The sequence below is a fragment of the Gossypium arboreum genome, chromosome 9 (assembly GCF_025698485.1).
Source record: "Gossypium arboreum isolate Shixiya-1 chromosome 9, ASM2569848v2, whole genome shotgun sequence".
NCBI classification, from domain to species: domain Eukaryota; kingdom Viridiplantae; phylum Streptophyta; class Magnoliopsida; order Malvales; family Malvaceae; genus Gossypium; species Gossypium arboreum.
The window spans coordinates 69,977,108-69,999,949 of NC_069078.1; the positions used below are offsets into that span (position 1 = coordinate 69,977,108).

General features: G+C 34.3%; 2 protein-coding genes and 1 non-coding gene across 3 annotated transcripts; 2 read left to right on the forward strand and 1 right to left on the reverse strand.

The window, feature by feature from the left end:
* Window positions 1–1,571: 1,571 nt before the first annotated feature.
* On the reverse strand, window positions 1,572–3,735 carry LOC108455565 (uncharacterized). Its single transcript, XM_017754112.1, has 2 exons — window positions 3,564–3,735; window positions 1,572–3,457 (listed from the first exon to the last, which is right to left on the reverse strand). Exons 1-2 carry the CDS (start codon window positions 3,733–3,735, stop codon window positions 1,572–1,574), a joined length of 2,058 nt encoding a protein of 685 aa, XP_017609601.1.
* A 14,794-nt stretch (window positions 3,736–18,529) lies between these two features.
* LOC108454186 (60S ribosomal protein L10a) lies at window positions 18,530–20,541 on the forward strand. The gene is made up of 6 exons (XM_017752559.2): window positions 18,530–18,620; window positions 18,728–18,776; window positions 19,365–19,584; window positions 19,748–19,913; window positions 20,042–20,247; window positions 20,339–20,541. Exons 2-6 carry the CDS (start codon window positions 18,772–18,774, stop codon window positions 20,390–20,392), a joined length of 651 nt encoding a protein of 216 aa, XP_017608048.1. The 5' UTR covers window positions 18,530–18,620; window positions 18,728–18,771; the 3' UTR covers window positions 20,393–20,541.
* A 771-nt stretch (window positions 20,542–21,312) lies between these two features.
* TRNAY-GUA (transfer RNA tyrosine (anticodon GUA)) lies at window positions 21,313–21,402 on the forward strand. Its single transcript is given in 2 exon segments — window positions 21,313–21,349; window positions 21,367–21,402. It is a non-coding gene; the product is annotated as a tRNA-Tyr (tRNA).
* The last annotated feature ends 1,440 nt before the right edge of the window (window positions 21,403–22,842 follow it).

Sequence of the window (22,842 nt, forward strand, 5' to 3'; positions counted from 1 at the left end):
AGCTCTTGTATGGCTTTAACTTTGTCTAGATCAATCTCGATCCCTTTCTCACTAACCACAAATCCGAGCAACTTTCCAAACTTGGCTCCAAAAGTACATTTGGCGGGGTTGAGTTTTAGCTGAAACTTCCTCAACCTCAAGACCAATTTCCCCAGGACTTGTATGTGCTCCTTCTCTGTTCGAGACTTAGTTATCATGTCATCAACATAGACCTCGATTTCTTTATGCATCATGTCGTGAAAAAGGGTTACCATGGCTCTTTGATAAGTTGCCCCTGCATTCTTCAGTCCAAACGGCATCACCTTGTAGCAGAACGTGCCCCATATAGTTACAAATATGGTTTTCTCCATATCTTCAGGATGCATCTTAATCTGGTTATATCCCGAAAAACCGTCCATGAATGAAAACAGTGAGTGTCTCGCCGTGTTGTCCACTAGGGTGTCGATATGAGGTAGTGGGAAATTGTCTTTTGGGCTGGCTTTATTCAAATCTCTGTAGTCCACACACATTCGCACTTTTCCATCTTTCTTAAGGACAGGGACGATGTTGGCTACCCAATCGAGTATTTTACCACCTTGAGAATCCAAAGATCAAACCGCTTTGAACTTCTTCCTTTATTTTTAGCAAGACGTCGGGCCTCGTTCTTCGGAGTTTTTGCTGAACAGGCTTACACTCTTCTTTAATGGGGAGTCGGTGCACCATGATGTCAGTGTCCAACCCGGGCATATCTTGGTATGACCATGCAAAGACATCTTTGAATTCTTGAAGTAATTTAATGAGGTCTCGCTTCATCTTCGCGGTGATACATGTTCCGATCTTCACCTCTTGTCCTTCTCCTAAACTCACAATTTCGACTTATTCTTTATGAGGTAGGATTTGTTTCTTGTCTTGTTCTACCATCTTCAACAAATCATGAGATAGGTTACATCCTTGGTCATCTTCAAAATCCTGAGAATCATCCATACACACATCTTGCTCGAAAAGAAATTCTGAGTCGCTAGCAGTGTCACTCGTATCATTAATATCTGGGGACCTGTTATGAGGACGAAGGCAGATACAAAGAATCAAAAGAATTTGAAACATTTATTTACGTGATATGATTATGAATGACGAATGAAAGAATATTTAGAAGAATGTTTCAAGAATAAAAGAATTCAAAAGTAATCATTTGTATGGTTATGAATGGAATTGAAAGGATAAGATAACATTTGCTCAAAAATGATAATAACCGTGTATTTTATTGAAATATCGTTTTTAAATATCGGCCTATTTCATAAAAGATTCTTATTACTCCTAGGCCTAGAGCAATAAGTGTGTTTTGGACATTACTCTAAATCCATTCTAAAAGTTACAGGAATCTCTTCCGCAGTCCAGTTGTCCAGAACACTTCCAGGCTTGCAGAGGTAAATGCCCGACAAATTCTCTCTTCCCGTCTCCTCTTCGCATATAACGCTGATGTCCAAGCTTTCTAGCCTTTCTTCTATAGCTCCCGTCATTGGTGTGTCTCTCTTGGGATGAATAATTCCCCCAGACACAAATGTTTTCAATATATGGGGGAATGTCATTGGTTCTCACTTGATTTCTTTCCCCGTTAATCGAGCTCTTCTTCTTTCTTGCTTCTTTTCCAGCTCCTTTCTCTTTTGTTTTGCATCCGGCTTAAATCCTAAATCGAAGCGGTCTCTCTTGTGTTTCGGCATTGACGCTTTAACCCTTCCTTGCAGATGTCTCCCAAGTCCCTTTCCGGGTAGGGCCCCTCTTCTGATCGTCAGTTGGAGGCTCATCCTCGTGGCTTTGGACAATTTTGGCACCAGAATTTTGCTTCCCTCGCTGATGAACATCGCATTAACAAATTCCAAAGATCGAAATGAGCATTCGATTGCTTCGTCATCTATCTCCAAATAGGGTGCATTATTGCTCACAGTTGCAATAATATCCTCCTCAGCCTTGATCGTTATCAATCTCCTTTCCGATACTAGCTTCAATTTCTGATGCAACAAGGAAGGCACTGCCCCAGCCGAATGTATCCAGGGCTTTCCCAATAAGCAATTGTATGAGGGCTTAATGTCCATTACGAGGAAATTCACCTCATATGTGTTTGGCCCAATCTGAAGAGGTACCTCGATTCTGCCCATCACCTTTCTCTTCGTGCAATCAAATACTTTTACGATATTCTGGCACTCCTTCATGTGAGAGCTGTCTATAGGTAATCTATTTAGCATGGTCAAAGGCAAGACGTTCAAAGCCGACCCATTGTCAATCAGTACGCCTGGCAGCGTGTACCCTTTACAGCGCGTGGTGATATGCAAAGCTTTAGTTGACCCCATGCCCCTGGGTGGTATCTCGTCGTCATTAAAGAAGATAAAATTGTCGGCACTTATGTTGTTCACCAAACGGTCCAGTTTGTTAGCGGAGATGTCATTGGCTATGTATGTCTCGTTTAAGACCTTTATTAGCGCGCTACGATGAACTTCTGAGCTTAGAAGTAAGGCCAACACCGAAATACGGGCTGGTTGTTTACGTAGCTGTTCCACCACGTTGTATTCGCTATGCTTTAGGAATTTTAAAAACTCCTTGGCCTCCTCTTCGTTAACTGGCTCATTAATAGGTTTGGTTACTTTTCCTTTCATTTCCTCAACCACCTGGGCTTTTCCTTTTGTGGGCTGCACCTCCTCATTCGCCGTATCGTAACGCCTCCCGCTACGTGTATAGAAACCCTTACCTTGGTCTCCTCTTGAAGCGTCAACCAGGCTCTCCTTTCCCGGCATCATCACACTGCAATCATAATTCCATGGGACCTTTTTGCTGTCTTTGTAAGGGAAAATTGCAGGTCTTTGGATTATGACCCTCGGTGGTATTTGTACTCCGGCTTCATTATTTTTGGGTCTCGAAATAATCACCACGGGATAGTTAGGCATTCGATTTTGTGCCGTCAATTCTCCCTCCGATGCACATATATCCCCTTCTACGGGGTTTTCGGTCTCTTCATAGAATTCAATTTCTTTATTGTTCATCATGTTTTGTACTAGGGCTCTGAACTCCACGCAATCTTGGATTTCATACCCCACCTTGTCGTGAAACTCACAGTAGTTTCTCTCTTCTTTGGATTCTTCCCTCGAGTCCAACACAATCAATCCTCTCTTGGCCATCTCCTTCCATACCCGCCTCAATGGGGTCCTGACTTCTGCCATCTCATATTTGGTCTTCCTGTTCAAGCCTTCACTTATCCCATTCACTCCTTGGTCGGTATGATTGGGGAGTGGATTTCCTGCTACATTGGGCGTGGCTGGGTCATCAAATCTCACAATCCCCACCTTAATGAGTCTTTTAATTACTTTCTTAAATGCAGTGCAATTCTCAATTGAGTGCCCGGTAATTCCCGCGTGGTATTCACATTGGGCGTTTGTGTCATACCATTTGGGATACGGGGGCTGCAGTGGCTCTAGGTAAAAAGGGGATACTACATGAGCGTTGAACAGGTTCTGGTACAACTCCCTATATGTCATGGGTATAGGGGTGAATTGTGGCCTTTCTGTGTTCTTTCTCGAATTGGATTCTTGTCTTACAGAGCTTTGTTGATTGGTAGTCACCGTTTTGGGTTGATTCACGGTAATTGACTTGGACTGCCCCTTGTTGAATGTGCTTATTATCCCTTTTCCTTGGGGCTGACTTTCTGGCACTCTCTCCTGACTCTATTTTGCCGCTCCTCACAGCATTCTCGATCATTTCCCCCGTCATTACTATGTCGGAGAAGCTTTTTGTGGCGCTTCCTAGCATATGGGTGATAAAATGGGCTTTCAAGGTATTGATAAAGAGCATTGTCGTCTCCTTTTCTAGAAGTTGCGGCTGAACTTGTATGTCCACCTTTGTGCATACTGTCTGAAGCTTTCATTTGACTTTTTTTCCATATTCTGGAGAGTGATTCTGTCAGGGGTCATGTCCGTCACATGATTGTATTGCTTCATAAAGGCCTGAGCCAGGTTCTTCCATGAGTTAATCTTGGCTCGACTCAGTTGATTATACCACTTAGACGCCGCTCCAACCAGACTATCTTGAACGCAGTGGATTAGTAGCTGGTCATTGTTAACATATCCCGTCATTCGTCTGCAGAACATGGTGATGTGGGCTTCAGGGCAACTTGTTCCATTGTATTTCTCGAATTCAGGCATTTTAAATTTAGGGGAGGACTAAATCGGGACCGGACTCGGATCCTTGGCATCAATCCCTTGATGATGATCCGCGCTCTCCATGGCTTTGAATTTTTTCTCGAGCCATCTACAACGTTCTTCCAATTTTTTTTGTGAATCCATCCTTACCTTTTCCTCTTCAGCAGTTTCATCCAAGTCGGGAACGGGCAGATAGTTCGGGTTGTTGACAAAGTTAGAGCCTGAGCCGGCTTGAAAGTTCATCGGAATTGAAGCTCCGGCCTGAACTTGCTGGGGTATGATTGTGACCGATGGTTTTTGTAGGTTAATCTTGGGCTTTATTGATACATGCGTCGGAGTAAAGCCAGGGGGATATTGGAGATCTTCATTCGTTTCCTCAACTTGGTCCATGGGGCCCTTTCCCTTATCCATTCCTCCTAACAGCAATTTGGATAACTGGGACATCATTTCTCTCTGGGACTCCATCATTTGCTTCTTCATCTCTCGTTGAATCTTGGCTAGCTGCTCTTCCATCTGAGACTGCATTTGTTCTTGCATGTCCTTTTGCATTTGCTCCAATTTCTCGAGTCTCTTATCCATTGATTTTTTTCTTGTACCGTAGGAGTGCGTAGTTGGTTGGTTTTCGTTAGTTTCGTGTTCTTGAAATAATTTTAATTAATTAATTAGAAAACTCTTATGGCCTTTAATGCATAATGATATGATGTAATGCAAATGCATGAATGTAAAGGATGCATCAATTTTGATTCAACTGCCCTTAGAAAATTTCACTCGAAAATAAAATCTTTTACATAAAGTCGAATTACAAATAAAATTTCGCTCTAACACTTAAAGTCCTAATTTTTCTAAGCAACGAGGCCAGCTCTTGTCCGCGATCCGACTCCAACTCATACTTCACGCTCAGTATGTCCGCTTGAACCGCTAAAGTTTGCAAGTAGTCTGCTACCTCCCGAATTTGGGTTATGGCTTCTCCCATAAGGTAATCTCTGTTTCTGACTTGGTCTTGCACATGGTGAAGCTGCTCTTTCCAACGATCATCGTTTGCTTCGAAAAATTGGATCCGCATCTCACAGTTCTGCAGTGATGCCTCTAACTCTCCTATTCTTCCTTTCATCTCTCCTATCTGGCTCAAGCTTGCCCTCAGCTCTATTACGGTGTTGCGGTTTGATCGATCAGAGACTTCTCGAGTTTCGCCACTCTAGCCCTTAGTTCACCTCGCTTCGTTTCGCTTTTGATGACTCTTCTCCAAATCTTCGTTTCATGCCTGAGCTTCTCGAAATTTACTTTCCCACAGGTCAGTATTGGCTTTTTCTTCTCGAATTCCGTGGCGCCATTGTTCAGAAGTCTTACCTAAACCCGCAGTCCTCATAGATAGATGCAGCTTCTTGTAGTCTGTTTTCAAACTGTTTAGGTCTTCTTCGGCCTTAGTTTTTCCTTTTCTCCATTTCTCAGCCTCTGACCTCTGAACATCAGCGTCTAACCTTAGATGCATCTTCTCTTCTTCTAACTGTTCGATCTTCTTCCTGAGCTCCGAACTCTTCTTCTCGAAATCTTGCCTTATAATTTCCAATTCTGATGGGGCGATTTGTAATTGTTTCCCGATAGGTCGAGCATTCTCCAAGCTTGGCCTAGGAATATTATCATTAATCCTCTTCCTAAACCACTCGCTATACTCGGGCGTTACTATGGAACCGACGACTAACCTCTTCATCCAACAAGTTTGCTTCCAAGCATCCGATAACTCCCGAACTCTTTTCTTATAATGAGCACCTTTAAATGAGAATTCACTTTGAGCAAGCCCATAGGTCGTGGGTACAAACTGCCTCGACTTATATTGCCTCAAGGCTAACAGTGGAGTATACCCGGTAGCTCCCCAAATTCCTAACAATGGCACCCAATCGAAGTTACCGCATCGGTACATGATCTCGTCAGGAACCATCCAATAAGCTCTCCACTCGATATCCCCCTCCTTGAGGTTATGAAGAATGTCCATCTACTTCTCATCTGAGATATCCTCTCTCCTCTGTATAGCTGCTTCTTCTTTCAATGGGAAATAACCCTCGGAGAAGACTCAATAGAAAACTTTGTCTACCTTCCAAAAGTGCTCGTGAAACCATGCCATCAATAATTGTGCACATCTAATGAATCGCCCCTTGCCTGTCTTCCTACATGAGCTCAAAGATCTGAACGTTTCTGCCAATATTGCCAGTACCGGGGTGATTCCCTTTTCAAGGCGATTAAACAAGTCAATAACCGCCTCGTCCACGTGCCTCAAAGCCTTAGGAAATATCACTAATCCGTAGATGCTTAAGGCAAATATATCAACCCTCTTTCTTTCATCTGGATGTGTCAAGATCAAATCTCGCAAATTTTCCCAAGGGATACATTTGCTATCTCCTTTTTCCTGAATCCGAGTAATGACCCAAGGCTCGCTCATCCCAGAAATGCTCATCAATTTTTTCATGAAAGTCTGACTACTAAAAACCTGAGTATAAGTCTTCCAAACTTGAATTTTGGGACACCTGAGCAAAGTAGTGTATTACTCCATGGTAGGTACCAAATCCACTTCTCCAAAAGTGAAACACTTGTACGCAGAATTCCAAAACTGCACCAAGGCTCGAAACAAATTCTTATCCACTCTAATGTCTAGCAGGTAGGATACGTCACCATAATTTTGGTAAAACAATTGCTTGATTCATTCATTCCAACTAGCCCAAATGTCTCTCAACTCTTGCAGCTCGTTCTGTACTACATTGACGCGAGTGAAATCTTGCAACTCCGATACATACCCTTCTGCCAAGCTATCCCCTCTCTCCGATTGCAGCCTCTCCGACCATGCACGAACAGCCGCATTATCCTCGACTTTACTAAGAAATTCATTCACCATGTCAAATTTTCTAACTTAGTAATTGAATACGGATTAACGCCTCCTTTAGTATGCAATGTTATGCAAAGAAGACAAAACCAAACAAAACACCGGTTAGTGTCAAATAATAGCGATAGATGCAAGCACATAAACGATAATTATGACGCATATAGGGGTAAGTACTAATGCTAGACGCGGCTTCATCCAAGGATGGTTCCTAAGGTTTACTATATGTGGTTTAGTTCTAGAGATAAGGTACCCGAACCAGCAGATTCCTCAATCCTCACCCATTATAGGCTCATATAGATCGAGTTCGGTTCGGGGGGATACATTTCCCTATGACCATGCGGAGATAAAAATCTCACGAAATCATAGGTACGGATGTACCCCGGAAGCAATCCACTATCTCATGCGGAGGTGAAAACCTCACGAAAACGTAGTTTCTTACTCCCACTTAGAAGGTGTGACCACGGTGGTCATGCAATGAAATGCAGTGCTTTTTTACAAGACCCAGACTAAAACAATCACACAATCAAATGCAATCGAAAGACACATTTTTTTTTTAAAATGAATTTTCGATTTTCGACAAAAGGACAGCAAATAATTGATTTTTATGGCTCGACTCTCAAAATCCCCAGTGGAGTCGCCAAGCTATCGAAACCATTCCTTGATTTAAAAATTTTAAAATTTTTTAAAAAAAAAAGGGTAATCGACTTTTGAAAAACAAATGTATGGAGTCGCCACCGATCTTTTGTTTTGGTGTGATCGGATCACCTAAAACTTTGGTTATTTTAATAAAACATTTATGATTTACTAAAACAACAATTTTGGTCTACAAAAATTTTAGAAAACGGGCTCGGGAGTCGGTTACGCATGAGGAAGGATTAGCACCCTCACTACGCCCAAAATTGGTACCAAATCGATTAAATATTGTCCTTATGTCTAAACTTAAAAATGTTTTTGAAATGTGGCTTTTTTTATAAAAGTTGAATAACCCGAGTTAATCGTCAAAAATTTTCTTGTTTCGATGTCCGGAAATTTATAATTTGAAAATCACGAAAGGATGCTCAACTATTTAGTCCAACAAAAAATTGAAACCCAGCACAGTAGGGCACGATTCTTCGAATTCCCAAACATTGATCATTGCCTCACTTTGGAAAATACAAGTGAAATCCCGGAGAGATATTTGATTATTTCGGTCAGACGGGAGATTGCAACCCAGCACGATAGGGCACTATTCCCTGAACTGCCCAAACATCAAACACTTCTTTCGTTTTAAAGGGTTTTTAGAAAACGTGGATAAAACTTCAAAAGGATCTTCGATTGCTTAGAATAAATGAAAAAGCACAACCCAATACGATAGGGCACGATTCTCAAATATCCAATCATCGAACATCCTTTGTTTTGAAAGGTTTTTAATAAGCATGGGTGAAAACCTAAAGGAATATTCGATTGTTTTTGAGCAAACGAGAAATCACAACCCAGCACGATAAGGTATGATTCTTGAATCATCAAACACCGAGTATTGCCTTTATTTGCGAAAAATCTTATTTCGAGGTAACAACATGTCATACCCGGTAAGTTAGGGCACCACACCTCATATCTCCAAAAATAAACATTTTTTTTAACTCACATTGTGATTAAAAGGAATATTCCATTATTTAGGTTAAATAAGAAGAATCGAAACCCAGTAAGTTAGGGTACGATTATCTCGAATTACCTAATACGGAATATTACTTTTATGAAAGAATTGTTTTAATATATTGAATAAGAAAAATAACATGATTTATAGTAAAACATAAAAGCAAATTATAATATTAATGTGAATAATAACATAATAGGTGCGACAGTGTCAAAGACGATAATATGAGTAATTATAAAAGATGAAGTAATAGCAAGACTAGTAATATGTAAATATAAACAAATGCATGAGGAAAATGAAATGATCGAAGACATAAGCAAATTAACGAATAAATGAAAATGAATAAAACATGGAACAACAAAATGGCAATGACAATGATAATAATAATAATAATAATAATATAACGTAGAAAATAATGATAATAATATATGAATTAAAAATATATATATATATATATATATATATATATATACATACGTATACCAAAGACACATTCATAATAATAGTATTGAATATTAAAAGTATATATATAATAGAGACAAAAATATATGCACAATGTAGTATTGAAAGTATTTACATGGGATAATGTATAAAAAAATATGAATAATGTGATATTAAAATATATACATAAAATATAATATATATATATATATATAATATAGCATTAAAAATATATATAATACATACACACTAGAAATAATAATAATAATGTTACAAAACAATTATTAATAATACTTCATAAATATATACATACATACATATATATATATATATATAGATATATATTATGTTAAAAATAAGTACATATTAATATTAAGATGATGATAATATTAAAATAACCATTAATAACTTTACATATAAATATATAAGTATGATAATAGTAATTATAATACTAATACTAATAATAAATACAATAATAGTAGTAAAAATAAACACAATAATAATCATGAAAATAATGTGTACATGAAAAATAATAATGATATGATAAAAAAGCGATACGATATAATAATAACGTAAAGAAAATAAAATAATAATATTTATAATAAAAAAATAAAAGAGTGTATTTAAAATCATATATATAATATTATTGGAACTAATATTAAAAATTAAAGTAGCAAAGATAATATACAAATCAACTTAAATTAAAAAAGAGACTAAATTCGAATTAAAAACGAAGTTTTGGGGCAAATTTAAAAATAAAAATAAAAGACAAGGGCCTATTTAAATGTGCGTGAAACAACAGAGGGCCTAAAGTGCAATAAGCCCCTTTATAAAATGCACATCATCACTAGGATTAAATTGAAAATTGCGACAAATTTTGGTGCCAAATTAAAAATAAAAATAATTTAATTGCAAAGTAATAAAAGCGGAGGGCTAAGCGCATAAATAGCCCTCCAATGAAAACACGTGAATCCTGAAGTTGAAGCTGGTCGGGTGGGTGGGTCGGCCATGGGTTAAGAGCCAAAACGACGTCGTTTTGGCATTAGTGGCTTAAACCCAAAACGACGTCGTTTTGATGGGGCTATATAAGTCAAAATTCCTAAAAAAAAACTCATCTTTCCCATTTTATAAAAAAAAACTAACCTCTTTCTCTCAAACTCTCTCAAGGCCTTCTCCCTCCGACCAAACTCCGGCTCCGTCCGCCGCCATCCGCCGCCACCGGCCACCATCGTCGGCCACCGCGCACGGTGGCCGGAAATTTCAAAAAGTTTTTTTTTTTTATATATTTCTTATATATATCCCTTGATATATTTTAATACATGAATGAGAAGAGATGGATTCGAATAATAAAATAAAAAAGAAAAGAAAAAAACCTTAAGCCGGTTTGCACTTCTTTTTTTTTTGGCTTTGTTATTATCTTTTTTTTGTATTGCTTGCTGTTTTTTTTTAAGAAAAATCTTCAGAGAGATTACACTTTTTTTTTCAATCTCTTTTTTTTTTATAAAAAAAAACCCTCTCTTCCTTTTTACAATATTCTTGTTTTTGTACCCAAAAAAATCCGAGATTTCAGGCTTTGTAGCCGAAATACCATGGATTTGCTACCTATTTCCTTGTTTTCTTGCTTCTTTTCTGCCCCTTTTTTGTGTTTTTCTTCTTTTGACTTTTGCAGGTGTAAGTGGAGCAAGTGGAGGTGGCTAGGTTTCTTTTTTTTTACTGAAAATTAGTTAAGGTTGTGGGCTAATTGGGCTTTTAGGGTTTTAATATTTGGGCTGTAATTGGGTATTGTATTTATTTATTTGGTTTATTGGGTCCCGGGCAAAATTTGGGCCTTACAAAGTTAATTTTTAATATATTTTGTATTGTTTTTTATTATACACAATATAATATTAATAAACTAAAAAAAATTGAAAATGAAAAAACTCATCTCTTCCTATCCTTTCCCTCTCCTCCTCCCTCTACATGTCCATCTCACCATCTCTAATCAGATTTTTCACCAAAAAGAGAACTTATTTCGTTGATTCGAAGATGAAGAAACAAAGGGATTGAAAAAAAAAAGTGTTTAAAAAAGTGAAAGAGAATGATAAAGTTCCTTCATGAAGGGCAAAAAAGTGAGAAGTGAAGAGTTGAGAGCTACGGGAGCTTTTAAAGTTTAATGGGTTTTCCTACACCTATAGAGAGAATGGTGAGGGAGAAATGGAAAGGGGGAGAGAAAGGGAGAAGGGGATAAATGAGAAGGGAGAGTGTAATAAATCTATTTTTAATGGGGTCGAAAAATATAGTTTTGAAATTTTATTTTCGTAAATTGAGTTTATAAATATAAAATAAGAATATTTATGAAGTTAATATAAAATATATTGAAAATAATTTAATTGAAAAAATAGTTAATTAAAGCTTAGAGACTAAATGGTAAATATTCAATTGCTATTGAGTTTTAATTAAGAAAAAGCTTAGGGACTTATATGGTAACTATCCAAAGAACTAAAATAAATATTTAACCATTGTTTTCTTATAATTAATGGATGATGATGTTGATTTCAATTTAATTAATTAATGTTTCACTAATTATAATAATAACTTAATTAAATTAACTAATTAAGGTTAATTAATATTTAACCGTGGTTTAAATACTGAATCAAGTGGAGAAAAGATGATTTTCATCATCTTCTTTACCGTCCACTTTAGGAAACAGAGAAAATCCACAATTATTGAAGCTTTAAACATACGATCACCTATTCAAGTAGGTTCATAAGCTATTTTTCTTTGATTTTTATAGAAATTGAATCATGGGAGTTTAATCTAGCTAGCCTATATATCAATTTATTCAATTGTTAAATTTTTAAAAAAAGTTGCCACTAATGAAAAACTAATGAATTAGACCTGAATTTGATTGATATCAAGTTTAGATCATAATAAAGACTAAATTGTATAGCTAGATAATCTTGATAATTAACTTTTATAATATTAGGGACCAAATTGAATAAAATTGAAAACATGTCATGAGATTATGCTATGAATAGGAAATATAGGGTTCCTAATGAAAGAATGTAAAATCAGATTTTGGTTCGAAACTAAATATCGAAAAATATGCATATCCTGAGTATAGAGACTAAATTGAATAAAATATAAAATATGTGTGGCTTTGTATTTAGATGTAGATTGAATGAAATATGATATTATTGTATTTATTGAATTATCAATCGTAATGAAAGGCGACGCTAAACCGTCCTAAGAGAAAAGAAAGACGAGAGTTGTTGACGAGTAGCTGAATTATTAGTTTGTGCTTTTATTATTCGAGTACAATATGTGTGTGTGTGTGAACAATGGTGTTAAATATGTGATGATATGAGTTTGATAATTATAAGTTAAATGAATTGATTTGTGTTGATAATCTTGAATGATATTGAATATCGAGAATTTAGACTAAACTAAATATAGTATAAAAAGTGTGATATTATTGATATATGATATATTATATGAATTATGATATTGGATATATGTATATGTATATGAATTGATAACGAAATGAAATGAGAGTATGAAATATGGATGATTGATGCATATGTGCATATATGTAAAACATGAATATAGAATATATGTTGAAGATCATGCGATTCAGATATTATGATAGTATGAAATGATATCATATGTGCATATATGTAAAACTGAATATGGAATGCATGTTGAAAATCATGCGATTTAGATATTATGAGCCTTGAGGGCCGACAAAAAAATGAAACGAATCAAATGATTTGAGGAAGTGTGAATAAAAGAACGAATAGCTAAAATGAGAAGCAATAAGATAAAGATGTTACATTCTAGTAATGTATGAGATACTATGTGTATGTAACTTGATCAATTAGGAACTTTGCATAAATTATGGTACTTGGTATAAATGGTATATGAATTTGATTGAATGCAAAACTTGAATTGATTATGTAGATGTGTATAAATTGGGCTAAATGGAATCATGCATATAATTGGTATTTGGCATGAATATTGTATTAATTGATATGTATATATAAACTTGTTGAAATAGAAATGTAACATGTATTACTTGTGTTCATATGGTAATGTTACCTTATTATTGGCTTGAATCATGGAAATGTCACTGAGCTTTATCGCTTATCGTACGGTTTGTTTATTTTGTGCTTAGGTCTAGGTGAATCTCAAGGTTACGAGAAGCGATCCAACATCCGGATAGTGACATTTGACTTAGCAATGTTCATATAGTTTCCTTTGTTTCGGTAAATGGTACTACCTAGGTTTGAGTCGGTTTTGTATCAAATGGTCATTTTGAGTCTGAAATTGTTAATGTAATGTGAGTTTAATGTTATAACTTGTTAAATACATATAAAAGTTTAGCTTAAGTATTTGAAAAGGATTTGATGTTTGAAATGTTGCAATAGAGCATATGATGACTTGGTTTTAAGTTGAAATGGTTAGTTAGATGTTTTTGAATGAAAATGATGATGAAATGGTCTTAATTGGAAACATGTATCTTGTTGAAATGGTTGATTTGAAGTATGGATTGTTTGTACAAGTGTTATAAAAATGGTACCATTTGGACCTTTTGAAAATAAATGGTCACGTTGTGATGTTGGGACCTTAACGTCACGACGAGATCAAGTCAATAAGTTGTGTCGCGACGAGGAACCCCAGAAGTCACGACGTCAACCTGATAGTTTGCAAACTTTACAATTTAATTCTAATTTGACCCTGAGTTAGCAAAAAACGCTTTCGTAAGCTCGTATAAGACCCATAAATGATTATATAGAATATCGTGAATGGGTAATCTACTTGCCAATATGTGTAAATGGTTAAAGTGTGTAGTAATTGATCGTAGTTGCTGTAGCAACAAATATGACATCCTATAACTCAGACTCGATGACCAGATCGGGTATGAGGTATTACAGTGAAAAGGGAGAAATGGGTTTTTCATTTCCAATTTTTTTTCTTTTATTATATTATAAGTATAATAAAAATCTTCATTAAAATTAACCCAATTAAAAGCCATTGAAAAGAAAAACACTTATCAAGTGTTGATTGGATAAAATTTGTATACTTAATGATGTTAAACCTAGATACTTATATTTTTAACGGAAACAAAAAATAAGTACCTAATTGGAACAAAAAAAAAAACCTAAACCTTAAACCTTACCAGAAAAAAAGTACAATGCATATTTATTCCTCCTTATGATAACACCACTTAGTATCTTAAAACCTATGTGTTTGAATCTTGCATAAACTTTTCAAATAATCACTCAAACAAATTTGTTAAATGTTTATATCATCATTTTTTTGGAGGATATGAGTGGTGAAGAATTTTGGGAAAAAATGGTTTGATCATTCTTTAATATATACCATCCTTTCAACTAAACTATGCATATAACATTATATTCATACACTTTTGTTGGACTTTTTATCTAAAAATAGGCCACACATTTAATAGAATATGTGCTATTACCAAGATACGACAATACTTTTCTAGCACTAAGATATAGTACTTTGAGATCAACTTAGATGTGTGACTTTCAGACCAAGGATTTCTTTATCATCCTATTAAAAATTATATATTTCCTTTATTCACATATCTCAATCTTATAACCACTGGGGGACTCAATAGATGTGCTTTATCTATATAACATTTTTTAATATCATATTTGTAGTTGTCGATTTATGGGAATGTTTCTATATAGTAAGTGCTCGATATGCAAGTTGAGACAAATTTTATTTTCCACGTTTTTTATCTTAAATCATTTCTTTAAATAATTTATTATTTCGTAAATCATAACAAACTTTAATCATGATCATTTATAAAAATATATATGAGTAAATTATATCATTTTATAATATTCTTTTAACTATTATTCACATTTACCATATATGCCCAAATCATTTCAATTAGTATAAATACTTATAGGAACGCATTAAACGATTTCTTGAAATTTTCTATATGCTTTTAGGATTCTAGGTTCTTTAGAGATTTCAATATCTACTCAACTATATAGTGATTTATATAAAAGGTTATAACAACAACCATTAGACATATGTTAAAATTTTCATGAACTATAAGACTAAAAATATATTTAAAGTTTATTGCATTTACCACAAAAACAACATTGTATCCTTTCATAATCAATGCCAGGACTTTGCAAAAATCATCATATTACAATTCGTGGCTTATATCTTAAAATTTCAATATTCTTATTTTGTTTTCGCAAGATTATCAAATTGTACCCTCAATGACTTTACACATTTAGATATTTGGACTACTAGTTCAAAAACTTCATAATTTAGAAGTGATTTAATTCTACTTGACAAGTTTATATTCAAGTTTCTTATTTCTTTAATTATTTTAACAATAATATTATATGTAAAACCACTATTGACAATTTTTCGTTTCATTCCATATTTTTTCATGATAATATAGCTTATTGAGATCTCTTCATTTTCACAATTTTTGCTTTCATGTACTTAATTCCCTTCTAGAATTCTAATGATTAATTATTTCGTGAATCTCTTCTAGAGCACTTACCAAAATTATATGACCATTTTGATTTATTGCGTGCTTTTTTGAACCAATTAATCTAACATGGTTTAGGCATCCATTGTTTTCATTTATTCTAATATCTGACGTGTTGGTAATTCAATTCAGATAAAAACATTAGCGTATTAATAACACATTAAACCTACTTTCCATGAAAAAATAACACGTCACCTTTTGTGTATTTAAATATGACAAATCAAACTATTACAAATAATGCTTATTAATAACTAGTAACATAAATATATTTCTTTTTTAAAGATAAATAATATTTTATTACAAAAGAATTTATATTGGTATGATGAAAAATCGCCACAATTTTTTTTAGATGTCACAAAAATATTTCCCACCAAAATTTTTTAGAGGTAAATTTTTGTGCCAAACATATAATAATGTAAATTTATGACATTTGTTGATATTATGATATAAGATATACTATCAACCATTAAATGTGATGATTAATTGTTTCCATCACATTTGTGGTATGTTCTGTGATGCTGTTTTAAGTGCCACATAGAAAATTTGTCGCTAATTGATACATATGTTGTAGTGTTAATAACATATCATCATCATAAGTTTGTCAAAAAAAAAAATGCCAAGACTCCATGTTTTCTTTCTCCACAATCACAAATGCTATCAAAATGGTGTTTCGGTTCTTGTCTTAAGCAACAACAATTAGAAGGATTTGCGTATAATTACTATACATCCAAGTCCCATTTATTTGGACAATCGGCTTAGAAATAGGCCATGCCTTAATCGATGGAATATTTTCATGCCCTCCACTAGTTGATCAAATGGATCGCATGCAACGAGGGTTTGTAATTTGACTACAGTACTTGGTGCAAACTGTTTCATTGCCACTAACCATGACAACAACTCATTGTACGAGTTGTCTCAATCTTCATATAATCGGGAAATGACATTTTGTTTCACATACCAAGCTTTCTGATAACTGACAATGTATTTATACCGAGATTGCATGTCGACGATCAGAACAACAACTAGATTAGTCAGGCTTACCTTCACCGATGACAAATTAAGTTTGAATCTAATTTTTGATGATCCTATGAAAGCCGAGCTAAAATGTATGTGTGGGGTATGTTCTATTTTTAGATTTTCCAAACTTTTGTCATCTTCTTTAGCCTAGCCCTCACTCTCCAATTACACCCATTCTCGTATACTTCCAGCACTCGCCAACTTACAAAGTCAGTAAAGATATTGTAGTTTTATAATTAACACCAGCTTTGATGTTATAGTGTTTGATGGCTACTACAACTACATCATTTGATAGAAATCATGCCCTTAGATATATATTTTCGAATTTTGCAACTAAACTTATCATATAGCTTGGCTCTATATTAGGATATTTCAAAATTTATAATACCTCAATTTCATTTATGTCAATGTTATGCATGTGAGATGGAGATTCGTGGAGACAAAGAATGATACAACCTCCTTCAATTTTTGAGAAGTTTACAACAATGTTGTCATTGGCATAATTGTCATCATCATCGTTGTCGTCGTCGTCGACGTTGGCATTAGGAACACCTTTGATCTAGGGATCACTAGATTCATTAATATCTTTGTCTTCATCTAAAAGTTCGTATCACTCGTAGTCAATGTTCAAATTAATAGGAATCAACGATGTTGATAGTGCAACATACTAGTACAGATTGTTTAATGATTCGTTCGAGTCAAGATCTAACCTACATATAGACAATCGTCTTCCTATTAGTGCATATGGCAGCTTTGCATATGGGGCCTCAACCTTGTATAGTTCACATATAGTTAGAGAAATATTAAAGACAAGCATGGATGGACTTGAAATATCACCTACTACGCAACCTTGCTCGGCATCATACAACTCAACGTATTGCATCATCTTCGATTGAAAAATGGGCTGATATCATAGTCGCGACATCATAATCATCATCAAGCTCAAGTGTGCCATAGATGAGTGGATTTAACAATGTTTTAAATCTATACACCAATATAGGCAACATCCCCCGTCATTGACCTGCGATTTTTGAATTGATCTTTGACGCTAGTTCATCAAGTTTGACAGTTGTATCGGAACACTTACTTATTTGATGTCTCGATTGAAAAACAATGTCAACTTCAATGTTACAAATTTCTCCATTATAATAGATTGTTACAAAGAATTTGTTGGCTATTTTTGAACCTTAGACTTGTAAAAAATTAATAGCAATAAATTAATATAAATTAACAATACTTAATATAAATATAAAAAATTAGAAATACTTACTTAATATTCTCAAAATTAAATAAATGCTTAAAACAAAATTAAAGGTTGTCATAGTAAGGTGGAGTGAAATTGTAGACTCGAAAATGTGGCTATCTTCATTTTTTTTTTTCTTGCCTAAAACTCCTTATATGTTTTGAAGTGGGAACATAGAGGGTTTTATATAACTTTGGGGGTAGATTTGCCAATCATATCGACAAAGACTACCGTTCCCATACACATAGTTTCACCAATCATATCGAGCTAGGACAAAAGCATCAACCATTCCCATACACATGCAGGCAACAAGCAACATCCTGGGTAGCCCCAAACCCAAGTATAAATTATCACGTGTCTTCCTCTTCTTCATCTTCACCTTCTTTATTATTAGTCTTCAAAAAAGCCTACTTACTTTCACCATTGCAATACACTCTTTCCCTAACTTAAGTAGCATACAACATCTCGAAATACAAAGTCTGATGAATCTGGGCAGAAAATCCGAAAAAGCATAAATAAATGTTATTCACTATTTTGGGCTGAAGAAAGTAATTTGGGTAGACCGAATCCAAACCAAAGCCTCAGCCCGAATGAATTGGGTTTAAACTTTCCGTTGGCCCAATTCAATATAATTTCAATACTTAGCTAGGGTTTATTACTTTTGCTGATATTATATATTTCTCCTCAACCGCAAATTTCATAGTGCGGCTAGGGTTTTCTCTTCTCTGGTAGTTTCTCTATATCCCTGAACAACTTCATTTTTCTTGTTAGATCTAGTTCTGATACGTCCTTTTTTTTGTTAATTTCTGGATGACTTGATAACTTTTTTTTACAGGTAAATGTTATAGTTTTGTTCGTGGAAAGAACAGAGATTCAGAGATGAGGTAATTTTTAAATTCTGTCGTTTTATTTTTCTTTCATTTTTATCTTTTGGGGTTATCTGCTCATGCTTTGTTTTCTTTGTAGCAAGTTGAATCTAAGTTACCCAATTTTATAGATGTTTGTTTTTCTGATAAATTCCTCTTCATTATTAAGTTGTTTATTAGGATTTTAATCTTGTTTTATATTTAATGGACTTGAACTAGACGAGTTTTAGCTCCTTTTAGTCGTTTCTGTTTTATAGGATGACCTGTTTCGTACTTTCATCTCTGAAAATAGGAAATGGTCTTGTTGCTAAGTGGTAGTGGTTTTCACTCTTAGACGACACTTTATGTTTTGGCTAATTGATTAGACTGGTTTTATGCCATTCAATGTCTTTATGTTGGAAAATTTTAACTTAGGCTCTGTAAACCTTGTTAGTTGTGAATTTGGATTACAGTGATGGTTAGTGTTTATGTTATTGTCTGGAGAACTGCGTCGAACAAAGCATAGTATTCGGGTGTTCATTGTATGATTAAGAGTTGTTTATGTTGCTTGTATTGACTTGTTTAGAGTTTTATTTCCTAAAAGATTTTTGGTTTTGTCATTTACAGTAAGCTTCAGAGTGATGCCCTTAGAGAAGCTATTTCAACCATTGTAGCTCAGTCCAAGGAGAAGCAGCGTAAGTTTACTGAGACTATTGAACTCCAGATTGGGTTGAAAAACTATGATCCCCAAAAAGACAAGCGTTTCAGTGGTTCCGTGAAGTTGCCACACATTCCTCGACCTAAAATGAAGATCTGCATGCTTGGAGATGCCCAGCATGTTGAAGAGGTGATTTTGCAGTATTCTCTGATGAAGCTTTGTTTGCTTACATTGCTTGAAACTGTCCTTTGTCTTTTGGACTCAAGCATAGGAGTTATGTGAAAGTCTCTACCTTTGAGTTCTGATTTGTGCAATGAGATTAGTTGTTTAAATGGTTTAATTTGTACTGCAGGCAGAGAAGATAGGTTTGGATTATATGGATGTTGAAGCACTGAAGAAGCTAAACAAGAACAAGAAGTTGGTCAAAAAGCTTGCCAAGAAGTATCATGCTTTTTTGGCTTCTGAATCTGTTATCAAGCAGATCCCTCGTCTCCTGGGTCCTGGTCTCAACAAAGCAGGCAAGTATTGCATCTGTTTTTAGCAAATTTTAGGTGATGCTGGGGAGGCTAAGTTAATGGGATTTGCCTGTGTCTGTTGTGATTTTTGAGCTGAGATGTTACATAGCTGATTTTATGCATGAATGCAGGGAAATTCCCAACCCTTGTTACTCACCAGGAATCGCTAGAGTCCAAAGTGAATGAGACCAAGGCGATGGTTAAGTTCCAGCTGAAGAAGGTTCTTTGCATGGGAGTTGCCGTTGGGAATGTTGCGATGGAGGAGAAGCAGATCTTCCAAAATGTGCAAATGAGCGTCAATTTCCTGGTTTCATTGTTGAAGAAAAACTGGCAAAACGTAGGTTTTCTTGGCTTTTGTTTGTTTAGGTTGCCTGGTTACTCCTTCGATACAAAGTTCATCTTTCTTAATGAATTTGTGTTAATTGCAGGTGAGGTGCCTCTACTTGAAGAGTACCATGGGCCCATCAAACAGGATCTTTTGAATTGGTAGTTACCCATGTGTTAAGAGTTTTGTATGTGGACAAATTTTCTGCTATGTTTCGTCGTTGGAATCTTAGAGTTGTGATTTTGAGACATTGGAAGTTTTGTTTTGCATATCAACATAAAATGTCAATTTCCATCTTTTTTTTAATGAATGGTGGCATATTGGATTGGCTCATTGGATGGCGGAAAATAGTTATTTGGGAATGGTTATGGCTGTGGTTTTGCTGGAAAATGTTGTTCTGCATAGTAGAGTTTTAATGAACTACATTCATTACACCATGACCGCTGATAATCATTTAGAAATATCATCTCGGAATTCTAGCTAGCTAGGGATGGTAACAAGACGTCAAAACATATATTATATAATTTTAAATATTAAAATGTAACTTTATATTTTTATAAAATTAAAGTTATCATTAAAAATATAAAAATAATTGTAGAAGAAAAGAAAAGGATATTTTAATACTAGTATTGAAAATGGAAGACTTTCTGCTCACTAATTTCAACAAAATTTTGCACAAGGGATAGGTATAATTGTAGTTAATTATTCAACCAATGAGTTATTTGAAGAGTTGTAGTTAAATAGAAATTTAAAAATTTAATCAAAATTTGTCGAATCTAATATGACAATTAAGAGTATTAATAATTACTGCTTTATAAAAAAATATGAATTTTAACAACTACTGTAGAAAATTCCAAAATAAAATACCATTTTCTAATCGTCTTTGTAGAAGTATATTTCAAAACTAACTTCCTCTGATATCATTGTAGTATGTAAATTAATTATATATTCTTTTCTACAACTAGTTTTTTAATTCTGTAAGTGATTAAAAATCTCCGTATTTTATATATTTTTCCCTTGCAAAATTTAGAAACCTAAAACAGAATCTCAAAAATAAATTTGAGAAGTTTCTCGTACCCGACCTTAGCTCAGTTGGTAGAGCGGAGGACTGTAGTGGTAAAAGTCAGAGCAATCCTTAGGTCGCTGGTTCGAATCCGGCAGGTCGGAATTTTTTTAAACTATACTTTTATAATTGGGTTAATATGCGCTTTGATATCTTAATTTTGCTTCAATGTTCAATTTAGCAACCGGGTCTTTTTTTTTTTTTTATCAATTTGGTACATATGTTTGGTAGAGCGGAGGACTGTAGTGGTAAATGTCAGAGCAATCGTTAGGTCGCTGGTTCGAATCCAGCAGGTCAGAACCTTTTTTAACTATACTTTTATAATTGGGTTAATATACTCTTTGATATCGTAATTTTGCTTCAATGTTCAATTTAGCAACCAGGTCTCTTTTTATTATTATCAATTTGGTACATATGTTTGATTTCAATATTCGTTTTGATACTTCAAATATTTTTGGTTCCAATTAAAAGTTTAGCTTTAATGTTCAAATTGGTATTTGAGTGTTTTAGTCCCAATTATATACTTGTGGTTTTTTAAACTAGAGCACAAGTGTTAAATATTTATTGGGCTATATGATACCATTTAATCTAGGTACCAAATTGAACATTGAAAAACAAGAAACTCAGGTGACAAGTTGAAAAAAAAATTCAGGTACCAAGTTGAGCATTGAAGCCAAACTTAGGTACCAATGATATATTAATCATTTATAATTCTACCATTAAATATTAGGACTTAATATATCATTTGATACCCAATTTTGACACTTTTTTTTCAATATGATACGTGTGTTTTTTTATCCAATATTATACTCATATTTGGTAAACACTAAAAAGTTAACACTGTTAGAAACTAAAATTAAGCAAGATTATAAGTGCCATAAGTACCATGAAAAAAAATAAAGACCATCACATTGAAAAACCATAAGTACCATAAATACCACACTGAACTTGGGCACTGAATAATATATTGAGCCAAATATTTATAAAGTTGAAAAACTATCTCAAATGATTAAAAAAAAAAGTCGATTGAGCTTTAGCTCAATTTGCATTATTGATATTGCAGCAATGAGTAGGATGCATGTTCGAGCATACTTAAGTTATTTTTCTCTAATTTAAAAGTTGGGGAGAGATTATTTGTAAAAGTAGGCATTATAACACCCTTTGCCCAAGATAAATTGATAACTACAAAAAATTTATTATTTAGGGTAAACTATAAAAATATCTTATGCTTATTTATAATTTTGTATATATTTTTATAAAATATTATGCTTTTTGTCGAAAAATGAGCATTTGAATACTTTTTTTATTTTTCAATTTTTTTAAAATTTTAACAATCAAGACTAAATTGACGGAATGCGTAAAGTTGAGGACTAAGTTTGTTGAAACTTTATAGTTTTAGAATTAAATTTGTTATTTTTCCAATAAGAGAAGGCCATTGTTAGTGATTTAATAGAGGAGTGACCAAAATTGTAACACCTTGTACTCGACTTGGTAGCCAGGTCTGAGCTACAATGTATCACATTCATTGCCGAAGCAACTACAGT